The following is a 22,652-nucleotide window of genomic DNA, read 5'->3' as shown; positions in this document are numbered from 1 at the left end:
TATTAACAATTTTCTCATATATATTTTTTTTTCGATTTTTTTTTCGATTTTTTTTTCGATTTTTTTTTCTAATTTTTTTTTCCAATTTTTTTTTCAGCATAACTGTAATGCATTTTTTGGGTTTATTTGTTTTAAGTATTCCGTTAGTTTAGCCGTGTAGTATACAGTATTTATTATGTGTATGAAAAAAAATTGGGATACTATAGTATAATTCTTATCCCATCAAAACATAGCAAAGAGAAAGTATTATTATATTATATATACACAATTAATGAAAAATGCAATTTGGTAAGAAAAAAAGATGAATTTTTTGAGACATATTAATGGAAAAAAATATTTCATGTATAATTCAAAAAGAAATAACCTAAACTACAAATTACATCTTAAGTTTAAGCAATGGAATTATTTAAAAAGTGAAATTATAAATTATTTTAATTCCAACAATAATGTAAATACAACGGTCAATTTAGAAGCCAGGCGCTGGGAAAGGTTTAAGAAAAAGGATTTATTACAAGCCCATGGGTATATCCCTGCTATCATATGGAAGTATGGCGACGAAAAAAGAATTTGCATAAACCATAAAGAAATTGATGAATATGCATTTGAGGAAGAAGATGGACATTTATCCTTGTGTAATTAAAGACTAAACAGCTACATACATGCCCGTGCATATATATATATATAGAGAGAGAGAGAAAAAAAAAGAAAGAATATTGGGATGTGAATGTTTTCTTCCTTTATTTGCCACATATATTTTTATGGAAATGAAATGTATGCCTTATTTTTTTTGTAGTATTTTCGGCGAGATTATTTAAAATTCATATCGGCGACGAAGTTGTAGAATGCGTTGTGTCGCATGTAGAGGCAGATCCAGGTTAATAAAAAAAAATAATTAACATTTTATTATGATTTATAAATTTAAAGAAATAAATTTATTTCCATTTTATATTTGTTTTATCCAAATATAGTATCTCTATATTGACTTAGCCATATAATATTTATTTTATTTATCATAGTTGAGAAGCACATATATTTTTTAAAATTCGCAAGGGTTGTAGAAAATGAGATAACGCAAGTAAATGTCCCATGTAGTATAGTAGGGTTAATTGGATCTCCAGCATATATAAATGGATATCATGTTCAATTAGCCTTAAATTATATAAAGTGCAATGTTTTAGGGAATAATATCCCTCCTCCTTTTCAAATAGATGTTTCAAAGTTATCATATAAAGAGCCATATAATTCCATCAAATTAAGAGAATTGATGGTAAGAAAAAAATGAATGCATAGATTATTATGTGTGAATTGTTAATAGTATATACACACTACAAAAAATAAACGAATTAATAAACAAAATAAAATATATGAATAAATATTATTTGCAGTATTTGCTTCCAGAAAATGGTAATGTAATATTTTCTGAGGAATATGACTTAGATCAAACTGAGGTTGTTTGGACATACGAGCCTGGAAAGGTAGCATCACCCAAAAAACAGAAAATAATATGCACATAATATATGTATGCATTGGATTTCTTTTAATTTTATTTGACAATATTTCATGGTATTTCTTTAACATATTATTTGCGTACAGATTCCTGAAACACCGTTACCTGATGATTATATTGATCCCAATTTTTTGAACAAAAGAGGAAAGCGAATCCAACTAACATACAAAGATTATTGGCCAAAGCAATAAAACTTTATATTTTTTTTTTGTAATTATTTTTACTTTAAAAAATTATTATGGAATGACATGAAGTACATTTTCTATTTTTTAAAACAATTCCTGAAATGATATGCATATGTATATATGTGTGTGTAATTAAATTAATTTGGTTTTATTAAACTTTTTCTTGTTTAAAAGGTTTAATTATATTACCTATCATATTTTTAGTTTCACAAACTGAGCATGATATATAAAAATTATTTACATTTTTTTCTGAGTTCAGTTTCGATACTTGTTTTTCCAGAGTCACAATTAAGTCATGTAGGGCATTCATCTTTTTTTAATGGATTAATAAATATGCAATAAAAAAAAATATAATATTTATTTTCATATATAAATGTAGAAAAAATTTGAAAATTTTGTTTTCGTTTATTTTATTACCTGTTCCTCGTACTTCTTATGAATGTTAGCTTCTTCTTCCTATAATCATATGAAAGTATATACATAGGTTATGTGGTATATATTAATATAAACAATAAGTATAGAGACAAAAAAATAAATGAATATGTTTTTTGGAGGGTCATGAAACAAATTGAAAAATCAAACTATACCTTATAAGCTTCTATTTGTTGATTTAATTTTTGTATTTCATCTTCTCTTGTGATAAAATTATTTTTCAGATTTTCCAAGTCCTGTAAATATGAATATGCATAAGATAGTTGTATTTTTTACATAAATTGGAAAAAATAGTATTTGTGGAAGCATACCTTAATATTTTGTTTGATCTCCAAATTTAAATTATTTATTTTTACACAAGAACAAACATATGCTTCGATAAGTTGCTTTTCCTTAATAGTTATTCCTTTATTTTCAGAATCATTAAAAGTTATATAATCTAAAATTTTATCTACATTATTTTTAATACAAAGGGTATATTCTTCTGAATTTTGTGACTCTCGTTTAGATGATAAAGATTTTGATAAAACCTCATTATTTAGTTTCAGTTCTTTATTTTCCATTAGTGTATTTTTAAACTCATTTAAGGCCTGAAAAGGAGGGAGGTTTAATCATCCCAAAAGTAAATGGGTCCAGAAAAATGAAGAATTTTCACATTTTTTCATATGCATATATATATGTATGTGTATGTATATGAAAATGTCTTAGTTTGTGTGCCCCTTTTTAGCTAACCTGCTGATTGTTTTTTTTCAATTTTCTAATGGTTTTTTCCTTTTTTGAAAGAACTAAATTTATTTCCCTATTATTTTGTTTGAGCAATTTTTCATTTTTATAAGATTTTTCCAATAAGTTATATGGAATGGCTTCCGTTTTATTGAATTGGTTGTTAATGTTTTCTAAATATGAACTTTGGTTTTTAGCTGAGATGAAATTATTAAATCGGGTATATGATAATAGAGAAGTAACATATAGTTTAACTTTATTAATATTAAAGTTTTCAATATAATTAATAAGTAAATTAGTTAGATCTAATATAACAGTAATAGATTTAGGATTATCTATAGGAAAAATATTCGATCCTTTAACTTCACAAATACGAAATGAAATATATGTTTTTATATATTTAAAAGAATAACATAAATTTTCCAATATTAATTTAAAATTTTTTAATAAAAATAAATTAAGTTTGAGATTTTTTTCAACATTATTTTTTAATTTATCACATTTTGACAACACCATTTTTTCTCTATTATGTAATATCATATTAAAATTGGAATCTTCGAATTTGGACATTCCATTATCATAATTTGTGTTTTTATTATATTCATCTGAATTGCTATCATTACTCAAATTATTTGAATCAACTTGATCATATGTTGCCTTAATATTGTATATAGTTTGATCAATATTTTTTTTTTTTTTTTTTTTTGAAAAAATAGACCGATTTTCAAAATATTCTAGAATTATATTTTCATTATTATATGGATAAAAAAAAACAACAAAATAAAATATATTTATTATTTTTATAATTAAATTTTTTATATTTCTTAATTCACGAGTAACATTTCTTAGAAAAAATTTTTTATTAAACATGGACGTTGGAAATAAATATTCTTCAATGCATAAATAAATATTTGTATTTAAAATTAATTTTTTTATTTTTTCTGTGATTTTATTAAGAATATTCTGAAAAAAGAAATATAATAAAAAAATTTGTAATAAAATTGTGTATTTTCTACATATGATAATTATAATATACATCACATTTTGAATAAACAAAAGTACATAAACATTGTATAATTAAAGTATCACCTTGATATATTCTCTATCTTCACTTTTTTCCCACTTTATTTTCAAACTTGTTAACAATGCTGATACTTCCTCGAGGTATATAATTTCCTTAGAAAGGTTAAGTGAAAAATATATTATATGATTAGGATAGTTATTTATGAAAGCAATTATTAGCAATTTCTACTATAATGCATGATCTCACAAAAACATAAGACTAGTATTTTTATTGAAAAAATAATGTCTCCATGGATATTGCAATTATTCATTTATTTGTCTATCAATTTTGCATCAGTTTGATTTTTTACCTTATTGGAAATATTTTTGAGACTTTCAATTTTAGAATAATCACCTTTAAATTTTTTATGTGACTCTTCCATATCTTCATTATTTTCGAACTTGTTATATATCGAACTAAGTTGTGTTTCTTGAAATATAAACAGGTCTTTGCAAATGCTTAAGTATTCGATAAACCTTTGTATTATGTTTGAAATAAAAAATTGAAAATGCTTTGTATGCTCATTAATTTTGTTCTACATAAATGAGAAGAGAAAAATGAGATGATGATGGTATAGACATTTTGAATATTATAAAAATATTTAATTAAATGTATAATTGTGAAACAAATATATGTGTGTGTAATTCTTGAATCATTTATTTTTATTACTTGTATATAATAGTCACAATGATTATATTTATGAAAAAAGGGAATTGAGTTAAAGTTAATCTTATATTTTGGATAACATTTATTTTTTAGAAGTTTACAAACTTTTTCTATTTTAATTATTTGATTATTTTTTATATCAATAGTCTCATCAAATTGAATTTTATTTTCTTTTGTTTGTTTTATTATTTCTTCGTTTTCCTTTTCAACTTTAACCATATTTTTGGCATAATATTTAATTGTTTCATTTAAGTTTTCGATTATTTTATCCTTTTCCTAAAGGGTATGAATAAAATACCAAGGCATATTCAAAATATTGTATAAATGATTTATAATGTGTATAAACAGATATACATATTCGTTTTTATTTATCACATATGATTATACTTATTTTCATAATTTGACAAAAAAGATGTGAAATAAGGAAAGAGAATGACAAGTCTTATTAATAGATATTCACATATATGAATTTATATATATACATATATTTTTTTTTTAACTGTTATTTTTTCCTGGTGGGTGTTCCTAAATTTGGTTAGGTCTCTTTCTATTTTTTCATTATAAGATTGAAGGTCTTCAATTTTTTTGTATAAATTTTCTAATAAAAAATGAAGAAGAATAGAATATATATGTACACTTGATGGGTACAATTATTAAGGGGACATTAATTATATGAAATATAAAATGAAGTGATATTATATGCATATATGCAAACCGTTTTCCTTGATCTTAATTTCGAGCTCTTCGAAAGCCGCAGATTCTTGGACGTTTTCCTTTGAACCCGTTGATAGTAATTTTAAATTTCTCCATGATGAATTATTATTCTTTTTCTATAGACCAATAATATAATAATGATAAATATATATTTTTTTGAAACTTTTTTAGTAGTATTATAGGAAAAATAATAAAATTATGATTAAAAAAATAGGATATGGATTTTTTCCTTTACCTGTTCCTCTAGCAAATTAGACAGAGTTGTTACTTTATTTGATAGGTCATTATTAGTGCTTAACAAATTATTATTTTTATCACTTATCAGATTTAATTTATTATATTGTTCTTGATTTTTTTTTTCTAATTGTTCAATGTCTTTTTTATATTCCACTATAGCCTTTTTTAGTATGTCTAAGGAATGTATTAAATAATAGTTTATGTAAAATTATAATTTAAAAAATAATAAAAAATAAAAAATACAAATAAATCCCAAATAATAATAGAATAACTTAGTTTGGATATTACCATTTTGCTCTTTTAACTCTTTATATTTTTCTTTAATTAATTTGTATTTATCCTCTATATTCATTTTAAAAAATAGTAGTTTAAAAAGAGGAAATTGCAAAGTTTTTAATTATAAACACATAGGATGATAAAGGTGTGCAACAAAGTTGTATATACCATATTTATTTAAATATATAAAATTATAGCAATGCTTATGAAAGGAAAATACGAAAAAAGAAAAAAAGAACTTAAAATTGCAGCAAATGCAAAAATATATTAATACTCATGTATGTATATATCCATTGGGGTATTAATTTTAACACAAATATATTTAAAAAAAAGATAAATATAATATGATAAAAATACACAAAATTAGTAAAGTGAAAATAGTATTGCATATATAAAAATATATTTACTTGTGTGTATATTTCACTGTTTATTTTTTTTTATTTTACAAAAAATAAAATGTTTATAACTATTTTGTATTAAAATTATGTAAATATCATATACTTCTTAAATTCGCTGTATATAATAATAATAATAATAATATTAAAAAAGGATACTTGCACATATATATTATATTTCTTGGAAAAGTAAAGAAGTTAATAATGTATTTACCGCTTAACAAATAAGTGAGTACTTTTCATTTTTATTACACCAATTTATAAGTTACTTAATTTTTTGGTATATTATTTTTATTTATTTCGCATTTTACAAACATTATTTTTGTATCCTCATATAATAAGTTTCCCAATTTGTTTTTTTCGACGCATTTTTATAAGCAAGTCTCTTAATAGGAATATATTCCACATTTTTGTATCTCATGACATAATTTCTATTTTCATAATAAAAATTTTTCGCTGAATCTGGGAATGGTTTTAAGGTATAATTGATATTGGGGGGGTATGGAGATGAGTAAGTAAATGTATTGTTTGATGTCCTAATTAAATCATATTCACTTGATTTTGTTTTTTTATTTGGCAACTTTTTAAAGCTATTTCCATAATAATTCAACTTATATAAATCACTATATGGATCATTTATTTTCCCGTTTATATTATTTATGTTCTTTTTTCTTGAATAATGCCGATAAGTTCTTTTAATGTTAAGAATAAAATAGTTTTTCATGGTTTATACAAAACTTTAGTCCTAGCATATATATATGTATACAGGCTAACAGGCTTGGAGTATTACTGTTTTCTTCCTTTCTTCCTTCCTTTCGTATGCTCTTATCGTGTGTAAAATATTATAATTTTGATGGGAATTTAAAAAATGATGTATAATTTGTTTTGGAAAATAAACTACATATGTGTCACCAAATGCTTAAATGATATATTATCCTTTTTCTATTAAAGTTTTCTTCAATAACACCAATGAATATTTACACGTTTAACATGGTAAAAGATGTTAATAATAATGAAATAAAATATATATATAATAATTAAGCAGTATCATCCATATAATTTATTAATTATAAGTATAGCATGTTCTTAGTATAATGAGAATATAATATTATACCATGAGCAACAACAAAAAAAAAAATAATATATATAACGGAAATAATTTTATTATATTAACAGATTTCTTGTTTTTAATAATAAATTTTGAACTCCCCAAAAGACTACGGATTAAAAGATTTAAATTATACATATATGTGCATAAATTCGAAATGAAATGGGAAACAACAAATTTATTGAAGTATAATTTTGGCTTATATTAAAAGAAATTATTTCTATTTAAGATTTCCAAATATAAATATTAAAAATAAATGTTTTCTTAATTTTTTATTCAATGTTTTATTTTTATTTTTATTTTTCTGGGTAATTCTTACATTTATATAACATATATCAATATCCGTGTAAAAAATTTCAATGTATTTCAGTTCAGCCTTTTTGAAAATATCACCAATTAAAAAAAAATATTATAAAATATGTATACTGTTAATATGTATATTTTTTCTTTTTTAATATATGTATATGGGAATAAGCTTATAGGTGTGTATAATTAATATCCTTTTCGTAATATTAGTTTTTTTAAATGACGTCATAAAATAAAACATTTATATTCTTTATTTTCACTTTATTTCATATAATACATATGAATAGCACACACATATAGACATATTTATATTTCAATTCATCATAATCGTTACAAATTTTATAAGAGGAAATAACAATTACATATTATTAATTTGGCACAACTATTTTGTCCATTGGGTACATTCAGAAGAAATAAAAGTTTCATTATAAGAGGATAGTGAAACGTTTTCCAAAAATTATATACAGACATGTAGAACATATATATAATTTATTTAAATAAAAGTAAAAATGTTTATCTAATTAATATCCATAATTTTTGTTTTTAATATAATAAATTTATGATATAATTAAAATCAAAAGAGGAAACTACATCAGCTTTTAGCATTTTTAATGAATACCATACTACCATAATTTTAATGTATTTTTATTCTTTCATTTTTGTAATTTAATATCTCTTAATAAGTCTTTTTTTTTTTTGGAGGTAAATGTTTTTGATTTTATTATCACAATAATGGATATAAATATTAAGCATATATTATTATCGAAAGATAAGAAAACTATGTTAAGGGTAAACAAATAAAATAAAAAATAACCATAATTTATATTTTCAAAAATTGGTGTATATGAAATTAGTGATAAGAAAAAAAAAATATATATGTTGTAGTTGCAATCGGGGCATTTCCGCTCTAAATAAATATTATTAATAATACATTTACATATATATTTTATATACAAAACAGTAGCGGAAAAAAAGGATAAAAATATTTTCCTTAATGAAAAGATAATTTCCGATATATGTTAACCAAAATTATGGTATGGTGCTAGCTAAAAAAATAAAAATAAACAAATAATAATAAAAAGAATTCCTAAAATAATATTTAAAAAATAATGTTATAAAATAAATAGTGGTAAAACTGATTACAAAGTTATTATTAAGAGATTAAATTGGAAAGAAAAGTGGAAATACAAAAAAAAACAAATAATATTGTAAAAGAACATATATTATTTGAAAATAGCACAATGAACTTAAATATAATGAAAAAATTATGAAATGAAAGAAAAATTATCAAGAAATGAAAATGTAGAAGGGGATAACGAAGACCTTGGAAAAACAAATTATTTAGAATGCGACAATATATTGAAAAAATGTAGAAAAAAAAAAAAAAAAAATAATAATAATAACAATAACCACCTTAACAATAGTGGAAATGACGAAATTACGGAATGTGTCTTAAATGTGGAGGATGATAAAACTGGGGAAATAGAAAATATATCAATGGATGACGAAGACATAAAAAATTTAATATTTCCATTAGACATAAAGTTAATATATGGGCGTTTATCAAAAATAAAATCTAAAAAAATCGATAAAACGAAAGATGATTTTACAAGTGTACTTAGTGAGGCTTTGCATAATGTAGTAATATTATATTATGAATTATATTTTTATAATCATATAGACAATTTTAAAGTTGATGTTAATTTTTATGAAATATATAATGACATAATATGCTTAGTAGATGAATTATTAGGGTTACATAGGTCTCATTTAGAAAAAATTGCTTTAAGTGAAACTGGTGAAAAAATGGATTATAATTCCGACAGACATCCAAATAATAAAAATAAAAAGGTCGATTTTGAAAAACCAAAAGATGATAATTTATTAGATTATAAACTTGATGGCGATGAAAATATTGTACATTTAAATTTTAAAAAAATGAAAATGAAATATTTATCTGTAGAAATAGATATGATATTTTTTTGTGAATGGCATCATGACAATATATTAACATCCAAAGAAAGCCCATCAAAATATTACAACAGTTACAATAAAATAATAATTAATAATATGAATAATTTTGAACTAAATGATGCAATTTATAATAACAACTTTGGTATTGACGTTAGTGATGATATGAATAATGGATTAGGTAATTGCCTTCCTCAGGTGTGCGAAAAGGGAAATGATTTTACCTTACCAAATAACTCCCTTAAAAAAAAAAAAAAAAATAATGATAGAAATACTATTGAGAATAATAATGATGACAATGAAAAAAAAAGACTTATTCCAGATAAAATTGAAAGTAATAAACCTGATATAAATAATTCAAAGAAAGAAAATAATTTAAAATCTAATAATAGTAAAAAATTAAATAAAGTAGAAGATAAAAAAGTGGAGCCTCTAAAAAATGATAAGTATTTAAAGGAAGATAAAAGGTTGTGCTATAATTTGTTATGCAAAGAACAACCATATAAAGCTTTCTTGTTAAAAAACACATTTAATTTTAGTGAATCAGATGAAGAAGATAATACAAAAGAAATAATCAATGATTCATTAAAAAGGGAATGTACAGATGTATTGGGGGTAGAAGAAAAACAACCTATAAATATGCTTGCAACCGGAAAAGAAAATTCAGAAAAAAGAGCCACATCTGCAAATAATAGTAATAGTAATAATAATAATAATAGTAATAGTAATAGTAATAATAATAGAGGTGTAAAAAGCGTAAGTGGAAATTACAATGAGAATCTCGTAGATGGCTGTTCGATTGGAAGTAAGAAATTAATATATATTCCTAAAGAAATATTAAACATAACATCTTTATTAAATAGTCCTATATTGTCATTACGTAATATAAAAAGTTTTAATGATGTAAATTTTCCATACGGATATAAAAACAGCGAAAAAAAAAGCATATATGATTATTGCTATTCTTATTTAAACAAAATACATAATGGATATGATATAATTCCTATAGAAGGATATAAATTTCGATCGATAATAATTGATGGCGCAAATGTTTGTGCTAAGGTAATAAATAATAAAAATTCTCAATATTATTTTGACAATGGGGAAATAGAAATTATTTATGATTGCTACATATTATATGAAGCATATCTATTTTTTAAAAAAAATAATGTTGAAGATATTATAATTGTTTTAAATCCTGTTATGAAACAGGGTAATGAATATTATTTACGAAAAAAAAAAGTTTTTAATTATCCATATCTTGAAAAATTAATAAAACTAAATGTTATATTAATAAGCAATGAAAAATATTATCATACTTCTAAGGGTGAAGTAGTTAAGAGACGAACTTATGATGATGTATTGATACTGGAAGTAGCTTTGCATAAGAGTATGTATAAAAAAAACTTCAAAATTATAGACAAGAAAAAATACAACATAGTTTCGTTAATCACACATAAATATTAATTCATATAATGCCTAATGCTTAAACAAAATTTGTTTTTGTGATTCTTGTCGCCTTTTACACATGTATACATATTATATGTTTTTTTTCATGTATATATGATTTTTTTTTCAGAGGGATGTATTATCTCTAATGATAACTATACAGATATATGGATGAATACATTAGACCGTAAAGAAATACAAAATGTAATATCTTATTATGTTATTAAGCATAATTATGATAAAAATACAGGATTTTCATTAGATTTAACAAAAAAGCCGCTGAAATACATATTAAATTCATTATTTCAAAAAGTTGTTTAAGTTATTGTACACATTTAAAATAAATGTGGTATTTTTTATATAAATATAATTAGATGAACCTAAATTTAATCGTACGTATGTAATAATATATACGTGCACATCATATAATAAAAAAATAATAATTTGTTGAAACAAAATAAAATATATTTTTTTTTTTTATTTGCCTAAACAAAAATATAAATAAAATCAGTAATTTTGCTCATTTCTAATAGAAATCTATTAATTTCATTCAGTTAAAATTGATGTACAAACCGAATATCTATACAGGTTTGTATGTGCTTAAATTATTACAAAAAAAATGAAATATCACTATAATATGCAAGGTAGACAAATTTATTAGTATAGTTTAATTTAATGTATTATATATGTTTTTTGATTTTTTTAATTAAAAATAATTTTTTAATTCTCTCAATTTATTCAATATTTTCACTTCATCTTGTGTATTATATTTTTCAATGTAAAAATTTGTTCGAAAAAATGGATTTATTAAAGTTTCATCTTTAATTGTAGATGGAACTGAATGTTTTTTTTTTTTGAGTAATTCTTCTACTTCTTTCATTTTATTTATCATGTCTTCGTTTTCCTTTTCAATACTAAGGGCAAATCTGCAGAAATTGGGGAAAGAATATATATATACATTTTATAATGCGAAAATACATGCCATACAAAAGTTATATATATATGACCCCGTTATTTATTAGCTTTATTTTTCTGGTCATTTATGTGTTACCTCAAATTATTAAGAGTATATTCATGTCCGCAATATATTAAAGTTTCTCCTCTCAAGGTTTTTGCTTTTTCTATATTTTTGAACATTTCTTTTGCTCCTCCTTCAAAAAATCGACCACAACCAGCAATGAATAAGGTATCTCCAGTGAATAAAATCGGAGCACAAGTTAAGTCTTCATTTTTATTTTCATCCATTTTATAAGCATAATACATCATGTGTCCTTTTGTATGACATGGTGCATGAATAGCTTTTATGCAAATTTCTCCTAAAATGAATAAAAAAATAAATATTAACACATAGTTTTTATTATACTTTTTCATTTATCAAATAAAGTATAGTATATTTATCTATGAATATGTTAGTGCTACTATCTCATATATTCGCATTTTTATCTTTTGAGATATACCTAATCTAATAATTTGGCTGTCATATGCTTTTTCAGTTGCTCCTGGAGTTGTTTCATATGCTGACCCAATAACTTTTATCTTTTTATGTAGTTCCTTAATTCTTATATTTCCACCTTTGATGAAAAAATAACATAAAAGATGTTATATACATATATATAGGGGCACAAAACAAATTCGAAAAACATAATATTTGTTTGCGAATAATTTTGAAAATAATTTTGAAAATAATTTTTTTTAGCTAACCTGAATGGTCATAATGATGATGAGTGCAAAATGCATATTCTAAGTCCACATTTAAGTTTTCTATTTTTTTTAAAATCTGAATTTTTCATAAGAAATAAGTATGTATATTTTACATGCATCGAAAGAACAAAGAGTATATATAGTAAAATATGAAATGGTGGATCAAACAAAAAAATAATTTAGATGTAAATATCAAATAGCCATTACCTTGTCTGGTTCAACTGGATCGAAACATGCAGCCTTTTTTGTTTTTCTATTATAAATTAAATAAATAACAAATAAAATAAAACAAGACAATACAACACATGTATTTGTTTATCATTCTATTTATAAATTGATCTTCTTTTTATAAAAAAATATTCTTACTCATCGATGATAACATAAGCAAAATTGTCTTCTAGTGATGGTACAACTAAAACTTGTGCACATGGCTAAACCCAAATAAAAAAAATTTAAGAAAGTTTTAAAGAAATATGTATGGATAATATAGTTGTGTATATTTATGCAAAGTATTCTTTGAAAACAACTATATACAAAAAATACAATTTTTAAAAGTCAAAATACATGCCCCTTTTTTATTCCCCTTTTATTACTATTCTATAAATGTGAACTTTATGAGCATTCCGGATATAGACTCATAGATATATAGATGCATATGGAATTATCCTTTCAATGGTTGATTTTGTGATATGCTCATTTTTTATATAGTAATAACTCCAATACAGTAGTATTTTATAGGGTAAATAATAAATAGATGGGGGGATTAATATAAACATATATGTACGTATGTATATACCTTCATTTTGTTGGATGTATGTAGAATACGAGGGGAAAGCAAAAATAGTGTTAATTTTATCAAGTTATAAATTTATGTGGAAATTATACATATATAATATTCCTTAATCAATAATTCTGGGTATATATTAAAAGTAAAAATGATTTATGTTCGGTATATTTTATTTGGGTAAAATGAATATCATATATATATTTCGGTGAAAAAAAAATCAAGAATCTGATATATTTACTTTTATTTATATTAAAGCTAATATATAATAATAATACAAAATTAAATGTTCATGAAAATGGATACAATAAATTTATAGAATTAATTAATGATAAGAAAAAATATATTTTAAATATTTAAAAAAAGATATATGAATAAAAATTATAAAAATCATAAAAATCAAAAATATTATTAATTTTTTTTATTATTTGTAAATAAATCTATGATATTAATGTACACCGGAATATTCAAAAAAAATGAGAATACGAAACAAGAACATTTCTCTGTAAATTTAAGCCGATTATCTGTTCTTTAATTATGGAAAATATATTCCTATTTTTTCCAAAAGTTACTACAAAAGGTGTTTATTTTTTATTTTTATTTTTTTATTTTATTAAATTTATTTCACTTATAAAACTTTGTTTTTATATCCATATGTCATTATTATGGAGAATCAAAAAAATATATAAATAAGAATATAAATTATGGACATGAGAGTAATTTATTCTAATACTTAGTATGTTTTTATTTATTTTATAAAAATGCGTGATAATTCAAAGTTTAATATAAGTTACTTTTTATTTATTTTTTTTAAAGAAAAAAGAGAAAATATAATCACTATTACTAGTTTTATAACTAGGTATAAAAAGCATCGCTATCGTCATTTTGCTTACAAAGAGATTAGAAAGAATAATATTATATGTAAAAGAAACATTTATTTAATATTTTGCTTTATTAGTTTTATTTATAATACATTAAAATTTATGGTGTTAATTTTTGTCTTTGCTGCTCCATGTTATTGAGCATGCCACTATTGAGTACACACAATTTCCTATTTTATATTTTTTATTTTACTTTATCAAGTTATATCATAATGTGCCATTTTATTTTATAATATCTTAAAAATAGAAGAAGGTGTATGGTTATGTACATATAGACATAAACACAATGAACACAATTGATCTCTATATATGTAACTATTAGGAAAAAGCACAGATTATTCATTTATGATATATAAAAGTATATAAATCATAATTTGCAATACGGTATTACTATATATATATCTTGTATCTGGCACGAAAATGGACATTCCTTTCCTCAACATATTCATTGCTTCTGCTATTTGAATCGTTTTAGGGTACCATTAAGTGTGGTGTTAATGAAAATGAGTACGTTGGTTTTTCCTGATTCATTTAAGTTGATTTGCTTCATTTAGTTCGTTTATTTTATTTTCTCTAGCTTCATCTGATTCACTTTCTTTAGTCTCACTAGCAACTATTTCTATAATTCTGTTTATGATATTATCCTTGATAGCATTGGCTATACCATCGTCAGAAGGACTACCAAAGCAAATTTCCCTTTGTAATGTATTTAACGCTACTTTATGTGTTACAAATCCTATTACTACCGATATGATGAGCAACATTATAACACTTAATGTGGGATTTTTTATAAGAAAGGTTTTAACTGCATTTTTTATATTTGTGCCTTCGGATATCCTTTTAATTTGATCTAGTGCAACAATCAAATTTGAATTCTTTAGTTGTTTGATTCCATTTTTTTCATTTGAAAATTTATTATTTTCTGAGTTTATAGGATATATATTTTTGCCATTTTTATAATTTTTATCTGCATTTGATAATGCCAATGTATTATTATTTGTTAAACAAAAGACAAAAAAAAAACATACTAACAATAATGATACAAATGTATTTGCCACCATTTTTCTCAAAAAGTAATTTTGTATAAAATTGTTTCAAGAAATAAATTAAATAAAAGCTTTGTCTATGTAATTAATATATGAGGTGATATTGCATTAGGAAGGAAAATAAATATTATATTTTTTAAAAAAAGTATTCTTAAAAAATAAAAATGTAAATATGCACATATAATGTGTAAATTTAAAATCTTAAAATGGTAGTATATAATCGGAATGAACTTAATAACTAAGAAAATGTAAAAGCATAAAAAATTGAACGATTTAAGAAAAACGATGAAAAATTATATTAAATTATTTTGGTTGCATAAGACATATATTTTTAAATATTTTTGTCAACAATTTACAGGATTTTTGTATTATGTATTCGTTTGTTTATTTTTTGAGGAAAGGAATGATGTCGAGAATGCCTAATATAGCTCATATATTTATTGTGTGTATTTGGGTTATTTGGGTGTTCTTAAATATTTTTGCAATATTTATAGAACAAAATATATAAATAAGTGGGGATTTTATTTTACTATTATATAGAGATATATTTTTTGTAATATTTATTTTGTCAAAATTTTATAATTTAGTTAATGAAATATATTATGTATAAATACCACAAAACCGAGATATTTGATAATGGACTAATTTAGATTATGCACCTTTTTGGGTATCGTCTATTTAATCGAAGTTGAAAAATACATGAAATGATAAAGCGAAAAAAAATTGTATCAAATTTATGCCGATCGATGAAAAAATTAAATTAACAAAAAGAATAATAATGGGCAGTTCAATGGTATTATAAGGAATATTAAAAGAAATATATATGCGGATACAAAGCATATTATATTTTAAAGGTAATACTATTTTTCCATTCATTAAAAAAAATATGTATGATGCAACCACTATACATTTTCTCAAAAATCACCATTATATCGACAGCATCGATCTTATACATAATTTTATTTTCCACAATATTTTCTTTTTCTTTTTTTTGTTTGATATATTTCTCTATATACTTATTTTTATGTGTATATAGCTTACATAAATATGTTCTTCATTTTATTTATACCGAATTTTGTTATTATATTTAAGGAAAGAAAAACAAACATGTGATAAAAACATGTAAAAATAAAGACTAAAAAAAGAGATAGAAAACAGTTTGGAGATATAATAATAGCAAATAAGAAGGGAATTCAATGAGTATGTAAAAAATGACGCAATATATCGCAAAAATTGGCATGATAAATATATATAGCGAACAAATTAATGTTGAAACATTTTTATATTAAACATATTGGAAACATACAAATGTAAATGTGTTATAATATTAATTTAAATGGGGTATTATGCCATTACATAAATGTTTGTTGGGTTGATAAAACTTTTGAAAAAAAAGATTAAAAATGTACATATAAAATTAAAGGGAAAAAAAAATGGGTAAATGAAATATATAATATTATCGTAAAATAGTATATACTTTATCCAATTGAAAGAAATTAAAAATATTATTCTACAAATTAAAATTCGTTTTCATCTTTCAAAAAACATTTTAACAACATACAAAATTAAAGAATAAAGTTAAATAAAAATGTATAACACCCAATGAAAAATAGTAACTAAAATAAGTAAAGCTACATAGTATATATTGGGCATACTTTTTTAGTATTAAATAAAGTGACACAAAATTGGTAGAGCACCATATTAAAAAAATTTCCAAATATTAACTATTTAATTACAATTCTCTATACATACATTATTTATTTATTTTTCTTATATTTATGGTACTATTTTTTCTCGATTTGTTACGTTATTTATCATAGGTAAATTAATATTTCAGGTATGCAAAGAAAATATAATTTTATTTTCTTATGCTTAGTTTTTTTTCCTTTAATACACAAATACGGAATGGGTACATAAATATTATATATATATTTATTTACAATAATTCATAGTTTTTATATAGCATGCATAAAGCAAATTATTGTGGCGATTAATATTTGTTCGTAATTTATTTATAGCACAGTGATTGTTTAATTTATTGATACGTTAAGCATTAAGGATCCATTTGAATGTACTATTATTTATATTTCATATATTTATATTTCTTATTTTTTCCATTTCATATTGTGTTAATTTATATATATTTCTATATTTTGTTGGATTCCCTGATAATTATATATACATATGATAATGCAAAAAGTTCTAGCATAATAGGCTTTCATTTATTAGCATACATCATGTGCATATTCATAAGTTTATAAATAGATAGTTTGTAATGGCATTGATAAAATAATTTATAATATTCTACATATATTAAAGTGGGTATATTAATACATATATTATATATATATATTTTTTGTATGAATTGTTTTATTATTTAAATAATTTATTTACTATGCCCACACTAAAAGTGCAATATTATTAAAGTATATATGTGTACATATTCGTGTATACTAATTTGTATGCGCATAAAATCGCAAATAAAATATAAAAATAGATATATGTAAAATAAAATTATACTTTAAAAAATGAGCAAAGAAGTTATACATACTAAGGTGGAGGCTTCACGGGTAAATGCGTTGGCGGCTGTAAGGAACTACAAAGTGTGCCCAAGACTTGAGTACAAAACTATATCAGGTACGTTATGCTCATTTGTGTGTTGCTTTTTTAATACATATGAATAAAATGTTTTCCATTAACAATATTATGTAATCATGTAAATTCTACAGTTTCTCGTAATTTTATATTAACTTTAATAATTTATTTTTTGTCCTTTTTCGATACGCAGGTGTACAAGGGCCTCTAGTTATCATAGAAGATGTTAAATTTCCAAAATATTCCGAAATTGTTACTATACATTTAAGTGACAATACATCACGACAAGGACAAATATTAGAAGTGTGTGGTAAAAAAGCAGTGATACAAGTTTTTGAAGGTACAAGCGGAATAGATAATAAAAATAGTTATGTCGAAGTAAGTGGTGATATACTAAAAATGCCAATGAGTGATGAAATGCTTGGAAGAGTATTTAATGGTAGTGGTAAACCAATTGATAAAGGGCCAAATATATTGGCAGATGATTATTTAGATATTAATGGAAATCCAATTAACCCACAATGCCGTGTATATCCAAAAGAAATGATACAGACAGGTATATCAACTATTGATGTTATGAATAGTATAGTAAGAGGTCAAAAAATTCCTTTATTTAGTGCAGCTGGTTTGCCACATAATGAGATAGGTGCTCAAATATGTAGACAAGCATCATTAGTTCAAGGAAAAGATGTATTAGATCATTCTGATGAAAATTTTGCAGTCGTTTTTGGTGCTATGGGTGTTAATATGGAAACAGCTCGATATTTTCGACAAGATTTTGAAGAGAATGGAAAAATGGAAAGAGTTTGTTTATTTTTAAATTTAGCTAATGATCCAACTATTGAAAGAATATTAACACCAAGAATAGCTTTAACAACTGCTGAATATTTAGCATTTGAAAAAGAAATGCATGTATTTGTAATATTAACAGATATGTCATCTTATGCTGATGCTTTAAGAGAAGTTTCTTCAGCACGAGAAGAAGTGCCAGGCCGAAGAGGTTATCCTGGTTATATGTATAGTGATTTATCAACAATATATGAAAGAGCTGGAAGAGTAGAAGGTAGAAATGGTAGTATAACTCAATTTCCTATATTAACAATGCCAAATGATGATATAACACATCCTATACCAGATTTAACAGGGTATATAACAGAAGGACAAATATTTGTCGATAGAAATTTATATAATAGACAAATATATCCACCAATTAATGTATTACCATCTTTATCTCGACTTATGAAAAGTGGAATCGGAAAAAATATGACAAGAGTAGACCATCCATATGTATCAGATCAATTATATAGTAATTATGCTATAGCTCAAGACGTAAAGGCTATGAAAGCTGTTATTGGTGAAGAGGCATTATCTAACGATGATATATTATATTTAGAATTTTTGGATAAGTTTGAGAAGAGATTTATTACCCAAAATACATATGAGTCCCGAGACATTTATCAATCTTTGGAAATTGCATGGGATTTATTAAGAATTTTCCCAGAAGATATGCTAAAGAAAATAAAGAGTGACATATTGTCTAAGTATTATCCTCGTCACCATGCAAGTTAATTATAATTCGATTAAGAATTATTTTGTGTGAAGTACGTGAAAAAGAGAAATGTAGAAATAAAAAAAACAGTCATATGGTATCATTATATATATATATATTGTTACCCATTTGTGCTGTAATATAAAGTTTTTTCACAATAGCGGATAATTGATATGTTTTCCAAACGCGGAGAATTAGGTGGTCTCATGCGTATGGATATTTCAAAAGGCGGGTGAGTGGAGGTAAATAAAACACGTGCGTATGTGGATATATCTATACACGTACATATAGAAAAAACGCAAGGATAAATACTTATTGCATAAAGCTCAATGTTTTAGTTTCCTGATAATAGTGCATATGCACACATATTAAATAAATTATATCTTTGCTACGTGAACTTCAATAATTGTGTAAAAATATATATTTTAATTTTCCTCGCGTTTTATTGATACTCACAAAACGGAATATATATCAATACATATGCACATTTGCATATCTATCTTGCTGCGTCTCTTTACTGGCCATTATATATAAAAATAAAAAAGTAATAAAATTTCATGTATTAGCAAATTTGTTTTATAACATTGTAAGCATGTATTCATATATATAAGTTTCGTTTAAACGCATATCCGCAAGTGTATATACACATATATACATACATATACACTTTGTGTGTATTTTCGACACGTTTTATAATATTCATTTCATGTGTTATTATTTTATTTTTTTCATTTTTTTAAATTTGGTTGCTTACTATAAAATTTTTTTAATTTCAAAAAACATAAGGAAAAACATTATATGTATATTCGTAATTCCCAAATTAATAATTTGCAAATATTTTTTCACTTTTCTTAATGTGAATTTCTTAAATTATGTAGAATAATCTTGTTATTTTACATAAATATCATAATTAAAAAAATATTTAAAAATTGTGTATTTTTATTTTTAAATAATAAACATAGCTATATTTAGTACAAAATCGGGTTGAATATAATTAATTGTTATTTAATTTAGTATCTACAAATGATATAAAGCATTATTAAAAAAATGTAACAATAAAAGGGAACTAAAAAAATAAAAGTATCTAAATATGTGCATCAAAATTATTGAAATATAGTGGGGAAAAACTGAAAACAAAAAGATTAATAAAAAGTTGAAAAATGAATAGAAAATATCTATTTGTACTGAAAAATATGTGCATATATATATGTAAATAGATACATATATTAGCATGTTAGCAACGAAATCATGCAATTAGCGCTCCATTTGCTTATTTGACCAGACATGAGACCCATGTAATGAAACAATTTTTTCTTCCCTTGCATCCTTAATAGGGTTTAGCGACTCTCCTATTGATAAAACGTGATATGAATCTTGTTTATTTTTTCTTTTGTTAATATTCGATTTTACGGTTGATTGTAAATTTTCAATAATAAGTTCATCACATGTATCAAAAATATATTTTTTTAGATATACATCTTGTAGTAAACTTTCTACAAGTGTTTTGGCCCAATTAAGATTTATAAAGTTAATTAAATATGATAAGCATTTAACAAATGCATTTCTTTTTATTTTATATATTTCATATTCATTTGGTATTTCCCATTGGTCTTTAATAAGAATAAAATGTTGTTCATCAAATGCATCAACACCATTTATTTTATTTTTCTCTTGTTCAAATGGATTAATATGATCAATATGCTTTTGATGAGATTCGTTAGTTTTTGTATCCATTTCTTTACCTGTTTGATTTTTTGGAATTTTTTCCTTTTCTTTATCCTGCGTAATTTGTTGTTCAAATATGTTATACTCATTCTGTATTTCCTCAAAAATTTGTCTATAAATGCTCATTAATTTATTAAAAACAAAATTATCATTTAATTTAAATAATATTATTAAATAATATAATTTAATTTTAAGTGCTTTTAAAAATTTTTTTTCTTCTTTTGTTATATTTACTGTGTTTTTTTTTTTTTTATCGAAATTAATTTCTTCATTATTTAAATTTTTTTGATTAGAAATTGAATTTGTATTTAAAGAGTTTGTATCACTTTTTGTATCCTTTTCATTATCAGTAAGTTCTGGGGAATGTTGAGGCGTTTCATTTTTATGTAAGCTTACTTCATCATTATTATCAAAAGATTTATCCGAATTATTATTCTTTGATTCTTCGTTGTTAGCTATCACAAATACATTGTCTATTATTTTATTTAAAACGTTGTTACATAAAGAGAGCATTGATTTTAAATGTAATTTATTGTCATTATGAAAAGTGTATACATTATATGTTGTTTTAATATCATAATCATACAAATACTTTTCATGAAAAACTGTTATTAATTTATCAATAGAATAAAAGAAAATATTTTTATTATCATTATTCATATAATTAATGCATATATTTACAAAAACATCAACACTTTTTGCAAATTTATTTTTTGAATGTATATGCTTATATATTATCATATAAATTCCTTTATATATTGTTATACTACCATTTCCATTTATGTTATGATTTTCATTGTTTAAAGTTTCCGGATTATTTTTTTCTTCTTTATCCTTGGTCACATCATTTTTTTTTTTGTCATCACTTACGTTTGTTTCATTATTTATTTTTTTCTTTTTGTTTTCATATATTTCTGGGAAAGGTATAGACTCATTTACTTTCCTTTTGCTTAGATTTGAATATATATCATGGTTATATTTATTCAGATTATTTTTATGTTGATTAATTAAGACATCTCTCTGTTTATTATAAATACCGTCCAACTTCCTTTCATTTCGTGACCTCCCTATTAATTCTTTCATACCTTACAAAAATTAAAATAAAACAAGGTTACAAAAATTTATAATTTTTCCGATTTATTCAAGGCGTTAAGAGGATACAAAAGACCAAATAGCTTCGCGTGCAAAAGATATTAGGAATTATATAACGATATATATATATATATGTATGTATTTATGTATCTATTATAGGATTATACGTTCGTACGTTTATACGTTCATTTATGTATTTATTCATTATTTCCCCCTCCAAAATAAGTGATAAATTTCGTAAAAAACA

The 22,652-nt window shown here is 23.0% G+C and overlaps 8 protein-coding genes across 8 annotated transcripts; 3 read left to right on the top strand and 5 right to left on the bottom strand.

Annotated features, from left to right (window-relative positions):
• Nucleotides 1-301: 301 nt before the first annotated feature.
• PY17X_1005800 (ribosomal protein L25, putative) lies at nucleotides 302-1,698 on the top strand (the record flags this gene model as incomplete). The annotated part of the gene is made up of 5 exons (XM_725882.1): nucleotides 302-632; nucleotides 794-874; nucleotides 1,017-1,267; nucleotides 1,386-1,475; nucleotides 1,594-1,698. 5 exons carry the CDS (start codon nucleotides 302-304, stop codon nucleotides 1,696-1,698), a joined length of 858 nt encoding a protein of 285 aa, XP_730975.1.
• A 34-nt stretch (nucleotides 1,699-1,732) lies between these two features.
• PY17X_1005700 (conserved Plasmodium protein, unknown function) lies at nucleotides 1,733-5,879 on the bottom strand (the record flags this gene model as incomplete). The annotated part of the gene is made up of 13 exons (XM_022956170.1): nucleotides 1,733-1,788; nucleotides 1,882-2,002; nucleotides 2,110-2,148; nucleotides 2,280-2,360; nucleotides 2,436-2,714; nucleotides 2,857-3,810; nucleotides 3,937-4,023; nucleotides 4,221-4,445; nucleotides 4,580-4,852; nucleotides 5,077-5,174; nucleotides 5,292-5,406; nucleotides 5,526-5,701; nucleotides 5,816-5,879. The coding sequence occupies 13 exons, from the start codon at nucleotides 5,877-5,879 to the stop codon at nucleotides 1,733-1,735; spliced, it is 2,568 nt and encodes an 855-aa protein (XP_022813252.1).
• Nucleotides 5,880-6,514: 635 nt separating this feature from the next.
• PY17X_1005600 (conserved protein, unknown function) lies at nucleotides 6,515-6,922 on the bottom strand (the record flags this gene model as incomplete). Its single annotated transcript, XM_721524.1, has 1 exon — nucleotides 6,515-6,922. The coding sequence occupies one exon, from the start codon at nucleotides 6,920-6,922 to the stop codon at nucleotides 6,515-6,517; it is 408 nt and encodes a 135-aa protein (XP_726617.1).
• A 1,962-nt stretch (nucleotides 6,923-8,884) lies between these two features.
• On the top strand, nucleotides 8,885-11,353 carry PY17X_1005500 (NYN domain-containing protein, putative; the record flags this gene model as incomplete). The annotated part of the gene is made up of 2 exons (XM_720421.2): nucleotides 8,885-10,973; nucleotides 11,163-11,353. 2 exons carry the CDS (start codon nucleotides 8,885-8,887, stop codon nucleotides 11,351-11,353), a joined length of 2,280 nt encoding a protein of 759 aa, XP_725514.2.
• A 385-nt stretch (nucleotides 11,354-11,738) lies between these two features.
• On the bottom strand, nucleotides 11,739-13,535 carry PY17X_1005400 (cytosolic glyoxalase II, putative; the record flags this gene model as incomplete). Its single annotated transcript, XM_022956169.1, has 7 exons — nucleotides 11,739-11,958; nucleotides 12,084-12,348; nucleotides 12,490-12,603; nucleotides 12,734-12,809; nucleotides 12,941-12,986; nucleotides 13,100-13,164; nucleotides 13,530-13,535. 7 exons carry the CDS (start codon nucleotides 13,533-13,535, stop codon nucleotides 11,739-11,741), a joined length of 792 nt encoding a protein of 263 aa, XP_022813251.1.
• A 1,390-nt stretch (nucleotides 13,536-14,925) lies between these two features.
• PY17X_1005300 (gametocyte-specific protein, putative) lies at nucleotides 14,926-15,459 on the bottom strand (the record flags this gene model as incomplete). The annotated part of the gene is made up of 1 exon (XM_720423.1): nucleotides 14,926-15,459. One exon carries the CDS (start codon nucleotides 15,457-15,459, stop codon nucleotides 14,926-14,928), a length of 534 nt encoding a protein of 177 aa, XP_725516.1.
• Nucleotides 15,460-17,972: 2,513 nt separating this feature from the next.
• Nucleotides 17,973-19,608, top strand: PY17X_1005200 (V-type ATPase subunit B; the record flags this gene model as incomplete). Its single annotated transcript, XM_720424.1, has 2 exons — nucleotides 17,973-18,081; nucleotides 18,233-19,608. 2 exons carry the CDS (start codon nucleotides 17,973-17,975, stop codon nucleotides 19,606-19,608), a joined length of 1,485 nt encoding a protein of 494 aa, XP_725517.1.
• Nucleotides 19,609-20,842: 1,234 nt separating this feature from the next.
• On the bottom strand, nucleotides 20,843-22,396 carry PY17X_1005100 (conserved protein, unknown function; the record flags this gene model as incomplete). The annotated part of the gene is made up of 1 exon (XM_022956168.1): nucleotides 20,843-22,396. One exon carries the CDS (start codon nucleotides 22,394-22,396, stop codon nucleotides 20,843-20,845), a length of 1,554 nt encoding a protein of 517 aa, XP_022813250.1.
• Nucleotides 22,397-22,652: the final 256 nt, after the last annotated feature.

Source organism: Plasmodium yoelii, assembly GCF_900002385.2.
Source record: "Plasmodium yoelii strain 17X genome assembly, chromosome: 10".
Classification (NCBI taxonomy): domain Eukaryota; phylum Apicomplexa; class Aconoidasida; order Haemosporida; family Plasmodiidae; genus Plasmodium; species Plasmodium yoelii.
This window is presented reverse-complemented; position numbering and strand designations above follow the sequence as displayed.